Source organism: Pteronotus mesoamericanus, unplaced genomic scaffold (genome assembly GCF_021234165.1).
Source record: "Pteronotus mesoamericanus isolate MK-2021 breed Mesoamerican mustached bat unplaced genomic scaffold, CSHL_Meso_final contig_130, whole genome shotgun sequence".
NCBI classification, from domain to species: domain Eukaryota; kingdom Metazoa; phylum Chordata; class Mammalia; order Chiroptera; family Mormoopidae; genus Pteronotus; species Pteronotus mesoamericanus.
The window spans coordinates 5,122,904-5,143,632 of record NW_026555060.1 but is presented as its reverse complement, the minus strand read 5'-3'; the positions used below and the strand labels follow the sequence as shown (position 1 = coordinate 5,143,632).

At 41.4% G+C, this 20,729-nt stretch overlaps 1 protein-coding gene across 1 annotated transcript in view; it reads right to left on the bottom strand.

Annotated features, from left to right (window-relative positions):
- The window catches only part of SHROOM3 (shroom family member 3), a 201,824-nt gene extending 183,023 nt beyond the window's left edge, over positions 1-18,801 (bottom strand). The window contains exons 1-3 of the mRNA XM_054594464.1: positions 18,671-18,801; positions 18,400-18,486; positions 3,243-3,539 (exon numbers count right to left, since the gene is read on the bottom strand). Of these exons, the coding sequence (XP_054450439.1) occupies positions 3,243-3,539; positions 18,400-18,486; positions 18,671-18,801 (515 nt within the window). The remainder of the gene's footprint in view (positions 1-3,242; positions 3,540-18,399; positions 18,487-18,670) is intronic.
- Positions 18,802-20,729: the final 1,928 nt, after the last annotated feature.

The window sequence follows — 20,729 nt, the reverse complement described above, 5'->3', positions numbered from 1 at the left end:
AACTAACAAGTTAAATATCACAAGTCGCCCTGTCACAAATAACTAGAAGGAAATGAAAATCTCAGGGCATGACATGTGCCAAGGTAGAGAGGTAAGATTTTTCAGGAGAGTGACAGCTGTACTAAACACAAAACCAGATTAACCCAGAGCAAAGGGCCTTCTCCCAGTTCTCTCAAAGGTCGGGCAGGAATGTCCAGCCACGTCTACCATGGCACATTCCTAATCCCCATCTCTAAGCATGTGTGAGAAGTAAAGCCAGCCTCCTTTCCTAAACTCTGAGCATTCAACTATAAAAATCAACACATAATAGGTGAGATAAGACATATTCAAAGGGCATCTTAGACACAAAATGTTTCCCGCCCCAGAAGCAGAGAGTGCAAGGACTCTTTAGAAACTTTATCGATCATGTTAGCATATCTAAGGAAAGAATGTGTCAATCAGAAAGGGGATTTGCTGTGGACAGCAGAGAAGAAATGAGATTGGAGAGGAGCACTTGGCAGCAGGATCCTGGATCCCCAGCATTCCAGAGGGGAAAGGGCCCTGACTCACCCGGGCATGCACCTGGGCGGCCTGGCAGAGGGGTCCCTAATGGGGAGACAGGCCATCCGGCCAGCAGAACAGGTGCCAGCTCACTGGCGCCTGAGATCCACTCTCTTCATGCTGAGTCTACAATCACCACACATTGATGGTCAGACTTCCTAGTTAGCTTTCCCGGGCAGATAAAGTATACTGATACTTGTTCCCCTTAGAGTTGTCTTTTTTTTTTTAAATGAGTTAATGCATTGACATTCTGATGTATATCCTTCAATTTCTTGTGAGTTTGGAAAATGTGGATTAACATTCCTAAATTCCATGAGCTCCTGGGCACTGTCATGACCAGTTCTGTATCTGTTAGGCCAGAGATCAGACCATTAATAGTGTTAATTCACCAAGGGAATAAGTGAGGCAGGGTGCTTCTGGGTAATCATGCAGACAGCACGTTTGGTAACATAGCAATACCCCTCCCTTTTACCACATGCCTGTCTAACCAAATCCAGAATAATGATTAAATATTGCACATGTGCTATGTTCTTATACTTTATTCATTAAACCCTTGTTATGTGCTTTGAGGCAGAAAGTATTATTGCCATTTTATAAATTAGGAAATTGAGGCATAAGGGGGCCCAAGGTCACGTAATTTGTAAGTGGCAAGGCCAGATTTCAACCCCAGGACTGTCTCCTATTCTGCTAAAAGAAGTAGGACAAAATCTTAGGTCACCATCCACTAGAAAGAGTAACCAGAAACCAGCAGGAAACGGGGTGGCCCTCTTCAGAGATTAACCTATCATTAGAGTCCTATCAAAACACACCAGGAGTGGGGAGTCCATAGATAAAAGCCAGTGTTCTAAACTTGAGCTTTGGGTTTCAATGCCAAAGTGAGTTCAAAATCTTCAATGCTCTTCTGGACTCATGGAATACGCCTCATGGTTCTGAGCTTTCCTACCCATCTGTTTGGAAAATCAGCCGAGTATGGGATGCTTGCTTGCTTTACTCAAATGCTGAGCCACAGGGAATGGGCATATGCCTGCAGTTGACCAATAATAATATGTAAATAATACCAGTAGCATCTGTAGCATCTGTGGTTACCATGGCAGGGGTGTCCAACCTTTTGGTGTGTCTGGGCCACACTGGAAAAAGACCACATATTCTTGAGCCACACATTAACTACATTGTGACACATAATCACAACAAAATCTCATAATGTACTAAGGAAATTTATGATTTTGTGTTGGGCCACATTCATAGCCATCTTCAACCACATGCAGCCCGCAGGCCACAGGTTGGACACCCCTGAGAGTATCTTATTTAATCTTTTCCATCACCTTGTAAAGTAGGTAGTTTAATCCCCATTTAAAGATGAGGAAACTGAATCTTCAGTTTGGGGTACATTTCATGGTAATTCGCCCAAGGTCACACAGCCCTGGAATCTGAGCTCAGGCCTGATCTGACTCTGGGATCCATTCTTTGAGCCACTCTGTGTCACTGGCCACCAGAGATGTCTCTGAAGGGAAACTAGACACAGCCCAACACACTGAGGACAGTCACTAGAAGCTGGGGACATGGTGAGACCACACCCACCACTGTGTTTCTGTGGCTGGGAAGAGCTGCTGTTCCCCTACACAAGGGCTCACTCAGTGAAGTTTGAAGAATGAATGAGTGCAGGATTGAAGGTCCCATAAAAGACTACCTGTGGCGTGGTGAGAAGGCCAGCTAACTTTTCACACTTGAAAATGGTGTGGCTTGATTTAATGACCCCTAAAGTTCCAGGCAACTTGAACATTCTCAAATATTATAACATTTAGTTGACAAGTAAGGCAGTCAGAACCTGATAAGTGAAGAAATATCAGGAAAAAAAAAAAAAAGCAAAATGTGTAGACCTAGGGCTTAGTAGGTCAAGGTAACAACACTCAGGTGGTGTGGTAAAGCGGGACCAGGGGCACCTAGACTCTTTCCTGACTCTAGGTGTCAGCTCTGCTACCTTCAGTAACCTAGGTTACCTCTCGCCTATAATAATATGGGGAGAGGGACAGCTGTCTCCCTGGGTTCTTATGCAAGTTAAATGAACTAATACATGTAAAACACCTCAAGCAGAACTCTATAATAGTGATAAAAAAAATTAACTCTCTTCCTTTTTCTATAACTAATTCCCTTTAGCAGGAAGGAATCAGTTTTCTAAGAGGAGGAAACTTCTTACTTTAAGGCATTAAAACTAATCACAATCCAAACCTTTTCCAACAAAAGAAGCACCTGTATCTCAACCACAAAAACAAAACAAACAAAAGAAGGAATTTGCTTGTTTCGAGGACTGCTGTGGTGTACGGGAGTTGAATGGCATGTCACCTAAAGCTCCAAGCCAATTGCTTCTTCTAGTCCCACAGTGAGACAACACTTCACAGAATTCGGACCATACCTGGGATCAGCATCATTTTTCATCAAGCCCAGAAATTTGGAAGTACCATGAGGAAGGACTCTACCATGCCAGTACCTGCTGGGAAGCCAATGTTTTGAAAGAGGAAGTGTCTGGACTGTCTTCACCCAAGTTCCTTCTCATGGGCCACAAAATGGGCAAGAAAAAACAAAAAACAAAAAATGGGGGCCGGTCATAAGGATCCCCATGGTGAGGTTTCCAGAGCCAGTTACCAGCCCTGGGACAGGGATGCGGGGGAGACCTAGGAAGTACCGTGAGCACCAGCCCAGCCTACCTGCGGACCACCAGCCGGAGGGTCTTGTAGGATCCTTTCACCAGGGAAACGGCCTCCCGTCTGGAGCTGCTCAGCACGACCTCATTGATGTGCACCACCTCGTCCCCGGCCCGCAGTTTGGAGCTCACCAAGTCTGCTTTGCCCCCTTCTTCAATCTGCTCAGAGACAGGAACAAACCACGAGTTAGCTGCCCTGGGCGCCGCCCGGACTCCGAAGAGGCCCGCAGGCCCGCCGAGGCCGGGACCCACTTGCAGGGTAAGCTCTGAGCCAGCGGGGCCTGCCTCCTGTTTCCACACCCTGCGGGCCCACAAAGGATGCTCAGTCCAGTGTCATATGCCAGTGGATGCTAGTGAGGTGGCAATAACGATGAAAGGCAACAAAAATTGAAAGGAAAAAAAAGTACATAAAACCTGACCCATATTTTCTCTTTTTTCAACCATTACTCTCTGGAATTGCCCACATGTTCAAACACCTTCAATAGATCTTAATATATGTAAAACAGACCAAATTCCTATAATGACTTTATACATTTGGCCCTTGGTAGCTTTTAATTATTAAAATAATACATGCTCAAGTCAAGACTTTAATTTTTCCATGAATACTTATTCATTTGTTAATAAATCATTATATAGTCATTATTTATTATAAAGAATGAAAGTAATACAGGAAGTGTGTAAGGGAAAGGGGACAGTGAGCTTTGCTTCTGCACTTTTCATGTTATTCTCCAAAGGTGACCACTGTTTAGAGTTTCACTTAAGACTTTCATATATATGTTTTTTTCCTTTTACAAAAATGATATCACATTATACATACCTGCTCCACCACCTTTTGGCATCTAACAGAGAGGCTTTAAAGTGAGGTGGTTAAGAGCCTGGGGAAACAAACAGATAACTCATGTAAGAGGAGCTCACTTACTCTCTCAAGCTGCAGACTCACCCATAGACACCGCTCCCGTCTCACAGAGCAGCAGTGATGAGCAATGAGGCTGGTCACATGAACGGATGAATAATTCCTGGCTGATAGTAAGATCTCGGAAGTGGTAGCTATTGTTTTCATTAATCATGTATCATAAAGATATTTCCATTCATAAAACACTACTGTAATATCTTGGTATGAATATAGAATGGTGTATTTATCCCTCCTCTACCGATGGTCATTTTCTCCTGCCTTTTTATCCTTTTTGTTCTGCTAGACTTCCCTGCCAAGCTTCTTTACATTTACTTTTCCCCACATACACGGGGCACACTCTAACCTCAAGGCTGCTCAGGTTTGCCTTCTACCCGGGTTGCTCCTCACCACCTGCAACATTGTTAAGCCATCCATGAAAACTGGAACCAGACTATGTGGCTCTGTCACTTACTGGCTGGGTGACTTTGAGCATGTTATTTAACTTTATTGTGCCTCAGTTAACTCTTCTGTAAAATGATAGTACTTACTAGAGATTGTTGGGAGGATTAAGTGAGTTCATGCAAGTAAAATGTTTAAACAGTGTCTGGCACATAGTAGTATTCAATCTAATTACTACACATTCTTTGAGACCAAGCTTGAATCCTTTTTGCTCTAAGCCTTTCAAGGCTTTACATTAACACCTACCCCACCCCTTCACCCAATCTATCCTTTAAGAAGTAACTCTCTTTTCCTCTATTTTTAGAGAATCTAATGAATAAAAGAATACAGAAACTGGAAAGTGACATCTAAATAATTTATTATTTTCATACTACTTTAACACACTACTTGTGGATATCACATTGTCTTTTTTTTTTAAATCTTCAAGGGCATTTTTTTCATTGTTTTTAGAGAGAAAAGAAGGGAGAGAGGAAGGGAGAGAGAAACATCAGTGTGAGAGGGAAGTATTGATTGGTTGCCTCTGGTATGTGCCCAGAATGAGGATCAAACCTACGACCTAAGTATGTGCCCTGACCAGGAATCGAACCTGCAACTTTTCAGTTACAGGCAAATGCTTCAAATAGCTGAGCCACACCAGAAGGGCTATACCCTGTCTTTCAGGACAGCTATTTATGCCTGTTCCCTGCCCAGAGTCTCACCCTATCTCCAGCTTGGGCTGTGAAGTCTTTGAAGATAGCAACCATGACTCCCTCTTTACTTACCCCAGAATGCCTCCCCAGAGCTTTGCACAAAGGAGCTCCTCAGAAAATATTGGTTTATTCATTCAATCAATATTTATTAAATATCTATTGTGTGCCAGTTACGGAGCTAAAAGCTGGGGCTACAATGATGAATACTATAGATAAGGCCCTGCTCAAGTGCAGTTTGTGGATCATTTGCCAATATTTTCTATAAAAGGAGAATGAAGTGAGACCTAGAAAATGATCAATTTCTTACATAAAAAAGGGAGTCAAGAAAGCTCATTTGTATATCTTATATTATGTCCTTCTCTTGACTGATTTAATGTGAAAGCAAACATTGTAAGGAGGAACATCATAAAGGATTTTATTGTTGTTTGCTGTTCTCATAAACCATCTGTATAACCCTTTGTATTTAGAATTTCATATAACACTTCACTCTGCACAGAATTTTTTAGGTTTAAAATACTTTTAAAGTGTCATCAATATAATTATTTATAAAATTGAAAAAATTGGGGGCTGGGGTGATTTTTGAAGTGCTATTTATGTAGCAAATATGGGTATCTACTATATGAGGCCTGTCCAGAAAAAGTCCAGCCATTGTTAATATAACAAGAACAGTATCGATGTAACCTGGCAGCCAAAGAGAATGGGCTGGAATGTGTATGTGTGAACAATGATGACTTCACTGTACTAGTCAGTGGGGGCAGTAGATGCCTTTGAATGAGCACGTGTACTGTGTGGCCCTCACATTCAAAATGACAGAGCAAGTAGAGCAATGAATCTGCATCAAATTTTGTGTTAAGCTTAACCATTCCTCCGTGGAAACTATTCAGATGATTCAGAAGGCCACAGCTATCATCACAACATGCCCATTCATGCATCACATCTCATGCAGAGTTTTTTAGTAAAACGTCAAATCACCCAGGTGACTCAGCCCCACTACAGCCCAGATTTTGTGCCCTGTGACTTCTGGCTTTTCCCCAAACTAAAATCACCTTTGAAAGGGAAGAGATTTCAGACCAGCAGTGAGATTCAGGAAAATATGATGGAGCAGCTGATGGTAATTGGAAGAGCTGTGTGAGGTTCCAAGATGACTACTTTGAAGGGGACTGAGGTATCATTGTCCTATGCACAATGTTTCTTCTATCTTGTATCTTCTTGAACAAAAGTCTCTATTTTTCATATTACATGGCTGGATACCTCTTGGTCAGACCTCATGTTATTTTGATTCTTAAGTCCCTCCATATTTTCTCAGTGGTTCATGCTGTCTTCAGGTTCTAATTATTACCAAAGGTAACTTTTAGATCTTTTCTCTAACACTGATGTTTTGCATAAGCCTCTATCCTATTTTTCAGTTTCTTTTTCCTTCTTTCTCCTTTTTTTCTTCCAAATGTCTCTCCATTGTGAAACTTCTCCTTATCAACCCAGACAGAGTCTCTCTCTTTCTCCTCTAAATGATTTCTACCTGTCTTGAAACAAGCTACAATCACTATCTTTGTCATGGGTATTTAAAAAATTAAATTAGATTTTTTATTTTTCAACTATAATTGACATACAGTATTACATTAGTTTTAGCTGTACCACATAGTGAGTAGACATTTATATAACTTACAGAGTGATCACCCTGATAAGTCTAGGGCCTGTTGTGGATATTTCTGATCATGCCCTATCCTCAGTTCTAGATTTTAAACTCATTGAGGTCAGAAACCTAGTGAACCCACTCATTCTTTCATTCATCCACATATATTTTTTGAGCATCTACCATGTGTCAGGCATTGTTCCAGAACTGGGGAAATGTCAATGAGGGAAACTGTATTCTCCTTTCCTGGAGTTGACATTCTAGTATACTTTTAATACATTCCATATCTTTGTATTAAAAAAAAAAAACACATGCACTTTCACTGGGACAGGTCAGACAGCATACACTGACAAAAGCAAGACTACATTCTTTCTGTTGTTCAGGTACTTAAATTTACCCATATAAATAATTTTGAGGGAATCACAGGAGCCCTGGGAAGTTTGCTCTGTGCTAGAATTTACCCAGAGGTTGTACTTGAAAAGGGAGACTCCCAACAGGACTTGAGTTGAGCCAGCTGGTCCTGGCATGCAGACCCCTGGTGTAGCTCGGTGCGGCTCACCAGATTAAAGGCTGCTGTGTCAGTTTGCAGGTTCTTGGGGCCTCACATTCCCCTCCTGCTCCCTTGCTGCTGCTGGCCCTGCCACTGCCTTTCTGTTTGATAGTGTCAGTGTCAGTGGATAATTCTTTCTTGGCCACTCAGGCAATAAACTTGGTTGCCAAGAAAGCTGAAGCTTGTTGTTGTCTCTATTTATTATCACCAATGATAAATTGAGATGTTGAGGTGCTTTTGCCAATGCACTGGTAACAAAATCAATTTCAATGCACCAAGGCTCGCTAAAGGCATACAGCTTCAGTTGATGTCAGTTATTCACATAATCTTTCTAAAATCATTAGTATGACTTTAAAAATATTTACAAAAGTTTTAACAATCATTTTTTCAAACTATTCATCAAAGAGGATTATACTTCTTCGAACCCCAAGCCTTGCTGATACTGTCTGTCAACAAGACTCGGTAAAAAATGCAGCTTATTATTTTAAACCTTTGGACTAATACTTCGGCAGCTAAAGAGGTCACTGGTATTGTTTGTCCAATTTCACCTGCATAGAACTTGCTTATTCCAAGAATGTGATTGTCAACAGGTTAAATGACTTCAGATAATACACCAGGTACAACTGAATGGGAAATCCCTAAGACAACAAACTAGGTGAGTATACACCTGGAAAATTAGAATGTTTTGTCTTTCTCAAACCCAAAATGTATCCACACCTATTGTATTAAATTGATTTTTGCTTTGATGACCATGTGAGAGATTGGTTTTTGAATCACTTATAGTCATTTACATTGCTGTAAATTTAGCACTTAACATAGTGTCTGCACATAATAGATGATTAATAACCATCCATCGAACAACTCCAGGGAAGCTGACTTTAAGGAAATAAACACAGTACTGGGTGATACATGCTATGATAGAAATACACTCAAGATAAGTATAGGCACAAATGTGCGTGTGTGCACGTACTCTCGCACCTGCACACCTTCATATCAGCAGCTGGACGCGGTGTGCGGAGGGGCAGGAAAACAGTCCCATCTTCTTTTCCTCTCTCTTAATCCTTCTAGCCCAGCCCAGGGGAGAAAGAGTGAAGCTGCCATTTGAGGACTAGTCCTATGTTCTGCTTCTCCAAGACATGTGCCCTCCAAACTCAAAAGCCTTGACTTTCTGCCTTCCCGGTCCTGTTCTTCATCTTACGTCATCAGCTGTGGCATTACCATGATCATAAGCACGTCACTGGCAGCAACCTAGTGACCCTGTTACAACTTCGATTAGATCAGGCCATACCCTCTGCATGACCCTCCTCATACTCAGAGTGGAAACCCAAGTTCTCCATATATGTGAGCATGCCAGATGCACTCTGGTCTCAGCTCCTTGTACCTGCTGTTTCCTTGGGTTATCATTTGCCTTCCTTCCTCACCTCCTCATCATCCTTGCTACCAGTTAAGTGCCTTCTGTGCTCCAATAACTTTACTGCATTATCTTAAGTCACAAGGTGCTATAAAATACCATAATCTCTTTTTTATATAAATGCAAACACCAAGGATCAGAGGAGGCCAATGACTTGCTCAAGGTCGCAAAATCAGTAAAACTGACCTGAGTCTGGAATTCTAGGTTCTGATTTCAGAGCCCACATTCTCCCGCCTGTTGCCTCAGAGAATCCCCTGGAACTCTGTCCCCAAATTAACAGTTTTTTGCTTGTCTGCCAAATACTTTTAGTGTCCCAAAAGCCTGACACCCAACACTTTTTAAGAATTCTGAAGGCATTATATGTATCCTCAGTTCAACAGAATTCCCAGCTTACACATGAGAAGAAGAGTTGGCCACTACTGCTACCGAGTCAGGGGGATGGCCTTGCCACACAAAACTGACCGTGCAATGATGCAATGACTTCCATTTATGTGTACTTCTACCTGGACCATCTTTCTCTTTTTTCTTGAGGGACAGGAAGGGAGGGAGAGATGGAATACAGGGAGAAACATCGATGCGAGGGAGAAACATTGATCAGTTGCCTCCCGTACATCCCTGACCAGGGATAAAACATGCAACCCAGGGGTGTGCCCTGACCAGTAACTGAACCCGTGACCTTTCGGTTTAGAGGACGATGCTCCAACCAACTGAGCCACATCGGCCAGGGCTATCTGGAGTTTTGACTAAAATTAAACTAATTCCTCAGAAGTCCACCACAACTGAATTTCACTTGCATTCTAATGTGTAAACTCATGAATGATTTCCCCCACCTCTCCTCAATACCTTCGCTCCTGGATGATGACAAGGTAGAAGTATGGAGAGGGAGGGGGTAACTCATTAACTCACAGCCAGTGTCACAGAATGTGTGATATGTGCGCTGTTTTGTGCATTTGGTGATTTGAGGAGAAATATGCCCTCCATAAGTGCAAAAACTACATTAAAACAATAAGAGAAATATGGGAAGATAAAAAGATAAGTAAACAAAGGAATGTATTAAGAATCTCTCAAACAGCCCTGGCTGGTGTGGCTCAGTGGATTGAGCACTGGCCTGTGACCCAAAGGGTCACGGGGGGGGGGGGGGGGGGGGGGGGGGGGGGGGGGGGGGGGGGGGGGGGGGGGGGGGGTGTTTTGTGTTTTTTTTGGTTTTTTTTTTTTTTTTTTTTTGGGGGGGGGGGGGATAGGTTCAATTCCCAGTGTAGGGCACATGCCTGGGTTGCAGGCCAGGTCCCCAGTAGCGGGTGCAAGAGAGGCAACCACACATTGATGTTTCTCTCCCTCTCTTTCTCCTGCCCTTCCCCTCTCTAAAAATAAATAAATAAAATCTTTTTTTAAAAAAAAGAATCTCTCAAACAAAGTTTTAGAGTGTTGCTTTTCATTTTTTATTCACTGGGGGTTGTCATTACCCACAACCTGGGCTTTTTTATTTTAAACTGTGTATAAAACAGGGACAACAAAATAGAGTAGAATAAATAAAAGTCCCTTCCAGGAACTATATCTAGCTCTCAAGTCCTATGAAATTAATAAGCATTTTTGGAACCTAGGACTAACTGCTGGACTTCGAACGAAACAGAGAAACCTTGTCATGAGTCGCACCGAGTGACAAGAGGGTACAGATGTAATGTCCCCCTTCTCCACCCCTCCATCCCCTCCCCTACTTCTTATCTAACTGGTTGTTTACTATTGGAAATTTCTTTTTGGGGGTCAGAAAATGGTGTGTATTGTGGCAGATGAAAGAGCACAGGGCTAGGAGTCAGGAACCCTGTGCTCTACTCCTGATTTCAGCCATTACCTGCAGGACCACAGATGAGGTTCTTATTTTTAAAATACGGGTAATGTTGTTTGCTGTGCATTATGATGAGTCAGTACCTTAGAGATGGAAATGTATATTTCTCACACTTAAAAAAACCAACAGGGAAAATTCCTTAGTTAGTTTTTTTTTTAAATTGGAATACACATATGATGGTGACTATTAAAGTGATATAACCAGTTTCTTATATTATTTTGTAAATAGTAGATACATTATTTTATTTCCTAGATGCATAACCTGGATGGAAAGCACAAGCACAGAGGTGTAAAAACTGGGAGCTCTGGAGTCAGACCAGCACGGGTATGACTCTCACTGCCAATACTGGGTGATCCTGGGTAAAATATGCATCCTTTACACCCATTTCTTTAGCCTAAATCTGGGAACGAGAAGGCTAACCACAAAGAGGTGGTGCGAGGATTATATGAACTAATACACAGAAGTTTCCCTACACATAGCAAGGGCTCCATGCAGGTGTGTTTTATAAATGGTGGGGTTTTGAGGTTTTATTGAGTAAGTTGAATACTTTTCTGACTGTTTCTATCACAAGAGTACATGTGTTAGCTACTGCAGAGGCCAAGGGAAAAAAATTTATTGGAAAGAGATGAGAGGTCATTTTCCTAAAGTCAAAACAGGAGTTAACTTGATTTATAAGTGAAATAGGAGACAGTCTCTTCTTTGGAGGGAAGTTTTTATTTCAGAGAGTGGTCTCAGGCAGGGAGTTACCCAGTGACAGTCTAAGGGCCATTCGAATGAGCTGCAGCCCCAGAAAACAGAGACATACCCGCAGTTCTTGATTTACTGCTCCCTGGGCGGAAGGAACTGATCTCGTATGTAGGATAAAAGTCAAGCTTCACTGAGGCCCCCTTAGCCACTCAGCTTTCTCGCTGCCAGAGGAACATTCACAGACCCCAGCTTTCCCAAGACGATTGATTAAGGAAAACCAAGTTTAGGGTCATTAAAAAGCTGAGTAGTATATATTCATTTTCATTTGTGTGTGTGTGTGTGTGTACAATGCACACACACACACACACACACACACAGTCTGTCCAGAAATAGCCGAGCCATTGTTAATATAATGAGAACGGTTTGTGTGACATCGATGTAACCTGGCAGCCAAGTATAATGGACTGGAATGCGCATGTGTGAACGATGAGGACTTCACTGTACTAGTCAGTGGTGGTGGTAGACGCTATTGAGTGAGCATGTGTATTGTGTGGCTATTGCATCAAAATGACTGTGCAAATAGAGCAATGAATGTACATCAAATTTTGCATTAAGCTTGAACATTCCTCCATGGAAACTATTTGGATGATTCAGAAGGCTTTCGAAGGTGATGCAATGAGTGCAGCATAAATAGAAGTTTGGCACAAACACTTCGAAGAAGGTGCAGCAAAGTCACAGAAAGATTAAGACCATGTTAACTGTAGTTTTGGATTGGGAAGGTATTGTCCATCATGAATACGCTGCTCCAGGCCAAACAATTAATAGGGAGTACTACTTCAATGTTCTTCATCAGTTGAGAGATGCAATATGATGAAAACAGCCAAAAATGGCTGCAGCAATGGGCAACTGGTGATTGGCAGCTTCGTCACAACAACATGCCCATTCATGCATCATGTCTCATGCAGAGATTGTTGGTGAAACATCAAATCACCAAGGTGACTCAGTCCCCCGAACAGCCCAGATTTGGTGTCATGTGACTTCTGGCTTTTCCCAAAACTAAAGTCACCTTTGAAAGGGAAGAGATTTCAGACCATCGATAAGACTCAAGAAAATACAACAGGGCAGTTGATGGCGATTGGGAGAACTGTGTGAGGTCCCAAGGTACCTACTTTGAAGGGGATTGAGGCATCATTGTTCTATGTATAATGTTTCTTGTATCTTCTTGAATAAATGTCTCTTTTTCATAGCACATGGCTGGATACTTCCTGAACAAGCCGTATTTTTTTAAAAAATATATAATGCAGCATTATAATATATGTATATATATCCTGTTTCATTTTACAAAAGATTGGAGGCAGCTCCAAATACACAAGAATAAAGGAAGAATTGAGGGAACTTGAACAAAAGGGAAAAAGTAATAAAAACCAAGGATAAGATTAAGTGCAAGAAATGCATTCCATACGTGGGAATTTTTATGATCTGGGTATTCATTATCCAGGTCTCCACAGTAACAAGCTTTCTTAGGGAAGTGTAATCTACATAATTCAAAAACACTCACTAGTGAAGAGGCCAGCATTTAGTAAGGCCTCACTCAAACAGTCTCCATCTCCTGCTATTGCACCAAAGACTATGTCAATCTGCTTGGATGTGGGGTTGCAAATGACCAATATAACAAGGAAATATGATGTAAATCAAATGCAGGTTAATTTACCTATCTTTCAAAAGAGGCAGGATATCAAATAAAATGCAAATCAATTGTATAGCTGACTTAACTATCTTTAAAAAGAGGCAGAATAAAACACTAAACTATCTTAAAATTATGTAAGAAAATTAAGACCAAAAGAGTCGACATAATTAATTCTTCATTCCGAGGATTAGCACATGGTTGCAATTGTCACTTACATTTATTATAAAAGTAAGGTTGAATGAACTTACGTTCATAGTTGTTTGTTTTGTTTCTCAACTGCATGTCATCTAAAATCGTATTTTGGTCCTTGTATTAAGTTGATCCTGTTAAGACTGATTTTTTTCTAGTACAATTGTTTGCAGATGATTTTTTCTAGTACAATTGTTTGCAGACATCTGGAGTGGAGTGGAAAGCAGTTTTAGATCTCAGCTTCTTGGTGGCAAAAGCAGAAAGAAAATATGCTTAGTTACAGAAGTCATAGGGGCATAATATCAAAAGACAAAATCATTGTGGAGCATTGGGATGATAGTACTGAAATCTATTGTTGGAGAAGGTTTAAGACCATTGATGGCTAGTAAAAAGTCTAAGAAAGTAGAAACCAGTCTTCCTGAATTGTTTTGTGTTTGGCTTAACGGTGCCAGATGCGAAATGTCTGACGAACACAGCGGTGGGGTCCTCCATGCTGTTCACAAGCACTCCTGGTTCCCTGCCTTGGCTGCACGGCAAATGCTCCTCATTCCCTGAGACCTAGGCTGGGGCCCTTGCAGTTGAATGGAGCAGCATAACTATTTCTGGTCCCTGTGTTTTGAGAAGAAAACATGCGTCGCCGCCAAGCAGAGGCCCTCCAGAGTTTCCTTTCCCTTTTGGCATGGTGACTACCAATGTGTGAGACGGTGACTGCTGTCAGCTAGGGTAACCCTAACCTCCCACAACCCCCAAACTCATCTTTTACAAGTAAGTTCGGTGATTACCTTCCCTAGGGAGCCATCCCTGAACCCCTGAGACTGGTCACATGCCTGTGCTATGCTTTCCCATATACTAGGCCACAGCACTACCCCACTGAAAGGTAATGGTTTATTTGACTGTGTCCCTGCTAGACTGTTCCTTGAAGGACCAGACAAAACTTACTCACTTTGGTATCCTTTGCACCGGACACAGTGCCTGACTCATAGCCCATGTTCAACATTGAAGAATAAATGTGGTAAATGAGGAAATATCCTGGTTCCAAGGGTTCACTGTCTGGGGAACTGGCTTGCCTTGCCCCTACTCCACTCCCTTGTTTGATGGGGGCAGAGAGTCTCCCATTCCTGGCGTGTTTGTAGTCTGTTTGGTGTTTCCCTAGGCTTTTTAGTCCCAGGTCCTTTTTGGTGGAGCTGCTAAGCGGAGTGGCCTGTTCTCTTCTTCCAAGACCTATGCTACTCTGTGCCTATGGCTCACTACAGCTTAGCACTATAGGGCTGGGGTTAAGGGCTTCAGCTCCAGAGCCAAACTTCAGACTCCAGCTTTATCACTGTGCAAGCTTCCTATTGTTGCTATAACAAATTATTGCAAATGTAGTGGCTTAAAGCAACACAAATTATTGCCTTGCAGTTTTGGAGGTAATGAATCCAAAATGGGCCTCACGGGACTAACACCGAGGTGTTATCGGGCTGTGTTCTTTCTGGAGGCTCTAGAGAAGGATCTTTTTTCCCCCCTTTTTTGGCTTCTAGAGGCTGCCAACATTACTTGGCTCATGCGCCTCTTCCATATTCGAAGCCAGCAATGGCCAGTGAAGTCTTTCTCACATGCATCACTCTGACTCTCCTGTCTCCTTCTTTCATTTGTGAGGACCTGTGATTACATTGGACCCATCAGATAATCCAGGAGAGTCTCCCCAAATTCAAGGTCAGCTGATTAATGACCTTAATTCCATCTGCACCTGTAATTCCCTTTTGCCATGAAATATACACATATTCACAGGTACCAGGGAATAGAATGTAGACATCTTTGGGGAAGAAGCATTATACTATCTACCATAACCACTTCCTAGCTGTGTGACCCTAGGCAAGTTATTCCTTTCCTCTAAGCCTCAGTTTACTTTCTGAAAAAGCCAGGAAGGTGCAAATAATAGCACCTACCCCTAGGGATTATTGAAAGAATGAAATTACATTACGATAATGAATGGAATGCTTAGCACAGTACCGGCACAGTGTAAGGAAGCAATAAATAATAACCTTTATCATCATCATCATCATTTATAGAGAGAAGTAGGTAAAGGGGTTATGCACATTCGATCTTCCACCCCTCACTGCACGCAGTAGAATCAGCATCAGCCATGGAGGCCTCCTGCTTTTCCCCCAGTCATCCTTTGCTCCACCCCTTTTCAGGACACTGAAGGAGGAGAAAGCCCAGCAAACATGATCGACAGTCAACAGACCACTGTCCTCCAAGTTGAGTCCTTTGAGCTCCTGGTGTTTGAACTTCCTAAGCCGATGACCGGGCACTCATGTCTTAGAAAGAGGCTTGTGAGGTAGTTCTAACCCCAAACCGGTTTCTCAGAGTCTCCAGTGCCTGGAGCCCTGGGAAGCCCTAGGCTGTGGCAAAGGCAAAACTCTCCAGTTCCTAAGGTGTGTGTCCATGTGTCTGTGCGTGCCTGTGTGTGTGACTCTTCCTCAGAAAGTGTGCCGGTGTGATTTTCCTTCTCAGTGAACTCCCTGGGCCCCTGCAGTCATTACATGCTGGACCTCAGTAAACGCCACAGAACTTCAAAGAGAGAAGGGGCTGGGTCAGGTCAGAGGACAAGAGGCAGCATAGGCGGACTGCGGGCGGGCCTCAATTCCCTCTTTCTGCTCCAGTCAGATCAAAACTTGGGCAAGCACTTTCTTTAAGATTTAAAGGCATTTATTTATATTTTACTCTATTCCCCAAGTAATTTTAAGCATTTTAGCATCGTTATTCCATGTTCCTAAGAAACACCCTTTTATTTGTCTCATTTACTTATGTTTAAGTCATATGTTTTCAGTTATTAGACTGATTTTATCATATTTATTCATGAAAAAAGAGTATATTACGTATAATATATATAGCGAATCAATTAAAATGTACAGATAGAGAATGCATGTATAAACTATTTTACAAGAGAAAGAGAACTTTTTTTCAATAACACACCAATGGAGAGCTTAGATCTTTGGAAAATAAATAAAATCTATAAATTACATATATATTTCATAAATATATACAATAAATCTACTTCTTATTACTAACCAATTGGAATAGGAATCATAGGACAATAGTCAAATGTGTATACACACACACACACATAAAACATAATACTTCATCTTCTTTTAGATAACAATTTCCAATTCTTCATCAAATTTATATCAAAGTTTCTGACATACTAAATTGGTAAGACTTTAGTTTCAGCTTCTTTTATTTTTCCCTACTCCTGGTCTTGGTAAAATTCTAGTGATCAAGAAATAAAATCAATGGCTGCAAGGAGAATGAAAAACCTCTAGATGTTTTGAATGTTTGCTCATCTATTCCTTAGAAAAATGCCTTAGCTGGCAGATTTCTAGCACTTAGCAAAGACACGCTAGTTCTGTTGTTCCAAGTTTCCTTAGCGCTCAATGGTTCAATCTTAGGCCAGATATTCTTCGGCTTCCTAAGGAAAAGTCCAATTGAGCCCAAGAATCATTATGAAATTTGTCTGAACCCCATGCACTGCAGGTTACCCTTGAATAACACAGGTTTGAACTGTGCAGATCCACTTACATGCAGATGTTTTTTTCTATAAATACCTGTGCTGGTTTTGATCCACAGTTGGGAGTACAAGGATGCAAAGGGCCAAGAGAATGAATGTATCACTCTATGCCATTTTATATAGAGGATCTAGAAATCTGTGGATTTTGGTATCCTCAGGGGTCCTGAACCAATCACCCATGGGTACTGAGGAACAACTTAAGTTTTAGGGGAATCAAATATTAGATGTAGATTTTCCTCTGTGTAGGGGTGCTCACATTGCTAATGCCCACATTGTTCAAGGGTCAACTGTGGTTGTTTCCGAAAGTTCTCCAAAGTTTCCCCTAGGTTTTAGATTTAGGATGTGAGACAGCTTTGGCTTGCAACGAGCAGAACTGCAGTGTGACAAGGGAGACTATTGTCATTGCTATTGTTTTAGAGGGACTGCCTTTGTTGGTCTTTGCAACAGAATGTCAGTGGTGGCCGAGCTAGAAGGAAATCAGGTAAGCAAGCTCACACACAGGCTCCCCACAGTACAACAATAGGATTCTAGTAGTCCAGTGTGAGCTACCAACATTTCACGCTACATGACATTCTGCAGGCCAGAAATCTACCAGAGCAGCAACCACCAAAAGGATTTCTTCACTCGGGAGTTCTGAACAATGATTTGTTTCCTTTCATTCTATCAGAACCATATGGTGCTTAGGCTTTGGAGTGAAACTGTCTGGATTCAAATCCTGACCCCATACTTAGAAGATATGTGACCTTCAACTAGTTATTTGACCTCTCTGTGCCTGTTTCCCTTTCTGTGAGATAAGGATAATAATACCCTACATAGGATTATTGTGAGGATTAAGTTAATGCCTGCAAAGTGTTTAGAAAAATGCCATTTAGTAAATACTCAATGAATGTTAGTTTCTCTCAGTACCTTATATTCTCTTCCATAAATTAGGAATATTAATACCTCTTTTTATGCCTTACAGGTTATTTTAAAGGTTAAATTAGAAAAATTATATAAAACACTTTGAGAAGCCTGAGGTAGTACTCTACAGTAAACTCTGCAGTGATTCTATGACAGTGGGGAAGTCAGCATGATAATGTCGACCATTCCTAGGAGAAGGCTTCTGATTAGAAGACACATGCTGGACCTGCTGAAAGCTAGGAATAAAACAGCAGAAGCAATCTCAGCATAAAAGCAAAGGAACAAAAACATGGGGACAAAAGAACATGTCACCTATCTGTTAAAAGCTTGACACGCATGTCATATAGTTCTCACCAACACGTATGAGGTATGGATTTTGTTGACAACAAAACTCATACTCAATTAAATTGCTCAGTCACAAAATTACAGAGAGCAGACCCGAAATCCAAACTCAGATCTGTCCAAAGCCAAAGCTTCCCACTCAACTATACATCTTCCCACTCAACTATCTTCCCACTCAACTATAAAGCAGGCAGCGCCCCACTCCTTCAGGAAAATAAAATCACTCACTGTGTTAGTGTGACCTAAACAAGAGAGATGGCCAGTATGGCGAGGGCGATCAAGGAAAGGGTACAAGCCGACCAGTAGGGCCCTTCACTGGCGGGGAAGCTCACTGAAGGCGGCTCCACTCAGCGGCTGGGACACTGCAGCCGTCCCCACTCAGCTCGACCACACTTGGCTGCATCTGCAGAGATGGCCAGCTGAGTAGATAATGGTGCCAGAAAAAGAAGAAATATGTGTTGCATGAAAGAATACCTGAATGAAAGGAAAGTATAGTAAGTCCCTAATTCTTCAGGACATTTTAAGTCCTTCACCAACACCCAAATTCCAGAAGAGTCTCTCTGACGTCTCCCCAGCTTTGCACTGCCTGCTCTCGAATCCCACCTGCTGTCACGCCTCCTCGTTGTAGTCACTGGCAAAACCTCAGGTCTCTCCTTGTTCCTGAAGATTTTTACCAATCCCCCACTGTCAGACCGCTCATCAATATTACTCCTGCCCACACACTTGATGCCCATAACCTCATAGATGATCCCCCAGTGTTCGGGCCTCTGTCTTCCTTGACTCTCTCTTCATGCCGTCTCAGATACCTGCTTCCATGGTCAGACCCTGACTCTTGGCGTTACCAATGTGCAAAGCCTTCATGATCCCAATTTCAAGCAATCCACTCTCTGACCGCCATATGTTTTTTGGTTTTTGCATCAGCTTTATTGAGATGTAATTCACATATCATAACATGCACCACTTTAAAGTATAAGATTCAATGGTTTTAATGTATTCACAGAGTTGTACAACCATTATCATAACTAATGTTAAAATATTTTAATCACCACTCCCCCCCAAATCCATACATATTAGCCTTCATCACCCTTTCCAATCTCCACATTGCTTCCAGTTCTAGGCAACCACCAATATACTTTCTGTCTCTCTCTATTGGTCTATTCTTTATATTTCAGATCACACAAAATATGGCCATTTGTGATTGGTTTCTTTCTTTCACTTATCATAATGTTTTCAAGGTTAATCTAAATTGTGGCATCTATCAAAACTTCCTTTTTATTGCCAAATAATATTCTGTTGTATGGATGTATTTCATTTATCCACTCATCAGCTGTTGGACATTTGGGTTGTTTCCATTTTTTTTTGGTATTATGAATAATGCTGCAACAAATATTTGTGTACAACTTTTTAAAGTGGCATATGCTTTCATTTCTCTTGGGCCTATACCTAGGAGTGGAGTTGCTGAGTCATTATGTTTAACATTTTGAGGAATTCCCAGTCTCTTTTCCAAAGTCACTGTATCATTATAATTTTATCATCTGTGAATGAAGTTTCCAATTTCTCAACACTCTCAACACTTGCTATTATCTGTCGTTTATTACAATCATTCTGGTGGGATGAAGTAATATCTCATTGTGGTTTTAATTTGCATTTCCCCCTCCTCTCTTTTCAGTTCATTTGTTTTAATACTCTGACTCCAATAATGTCTTGATCCCATAAAGACTTACCACTCATTGGTCCTATAGCTCTTTCACTGCTTCTGGTCCATTTCTTGTGCACACTTCCTTCCTTACCCGTCTTAATGCTCATGGACTATCATTACAATCAGTTATTTGCATAAACCTAAGTTCTTTTGCTCTTTTCCCTCTTTCTCATACTCAGCTGGCAAAACCCCAGTCTTGATTCAACTGAGCTCTCCACCTACTCCACACAGATGAAAGTGGCTTGTCTCAGTTTAAATCCATGACCTTCAACCCCAAATCAAACCTTAATGCTACCTGGCAATTGTAAATTCATTCACTTAGCAATCCAAAATGATCCATTTAGTTCCCTGATCAGTGTCATAGCTTTGTTACTCTCTTGAAGCTTTCAACCTTTTTTCATCTTCTTATATTGACTTTGCTTCCTATTTTCACCAAGAAAACAGATATAATCAGATGACAATTCCTCAAACTCATACCACCATGTGGATCTCTATAGCTACATATATTTTATCATATTTTCTGTTACTAGAGAGGAATCAACTATAGTGATGGTCCTATTTGTGCACAAGATCCTATCCTTCATCACCTAATCAAATCTACTAGTCCAGCAATTGTCTCCTCTCAGGCATTATTACATTTTCTCACTCTATTGGATTATTCTTATGACTAAAAAAATTCTATTATTTCTCCTACCTTAAAAAAATACTTCCAATCTTACATATTGATCCAGCTATACTTTCTTCTCTCTCTATAGCCTGTACTTCATCTGAACTCCAGACTCATATATTCAATTGCTTGCTGTTGAATATTTACTTGGCATCTCAAATTTTACAAGACTAAAATTAAATTCCTGGTGTTCTACTCAACCTTCTCTTTTGTGGCAAATAAAATTACTCCAATTTCTCAGACCAAAAGCTTTAAAGAAGACTCTCTCTCATTACACATTGAATCCATCAGCTAAG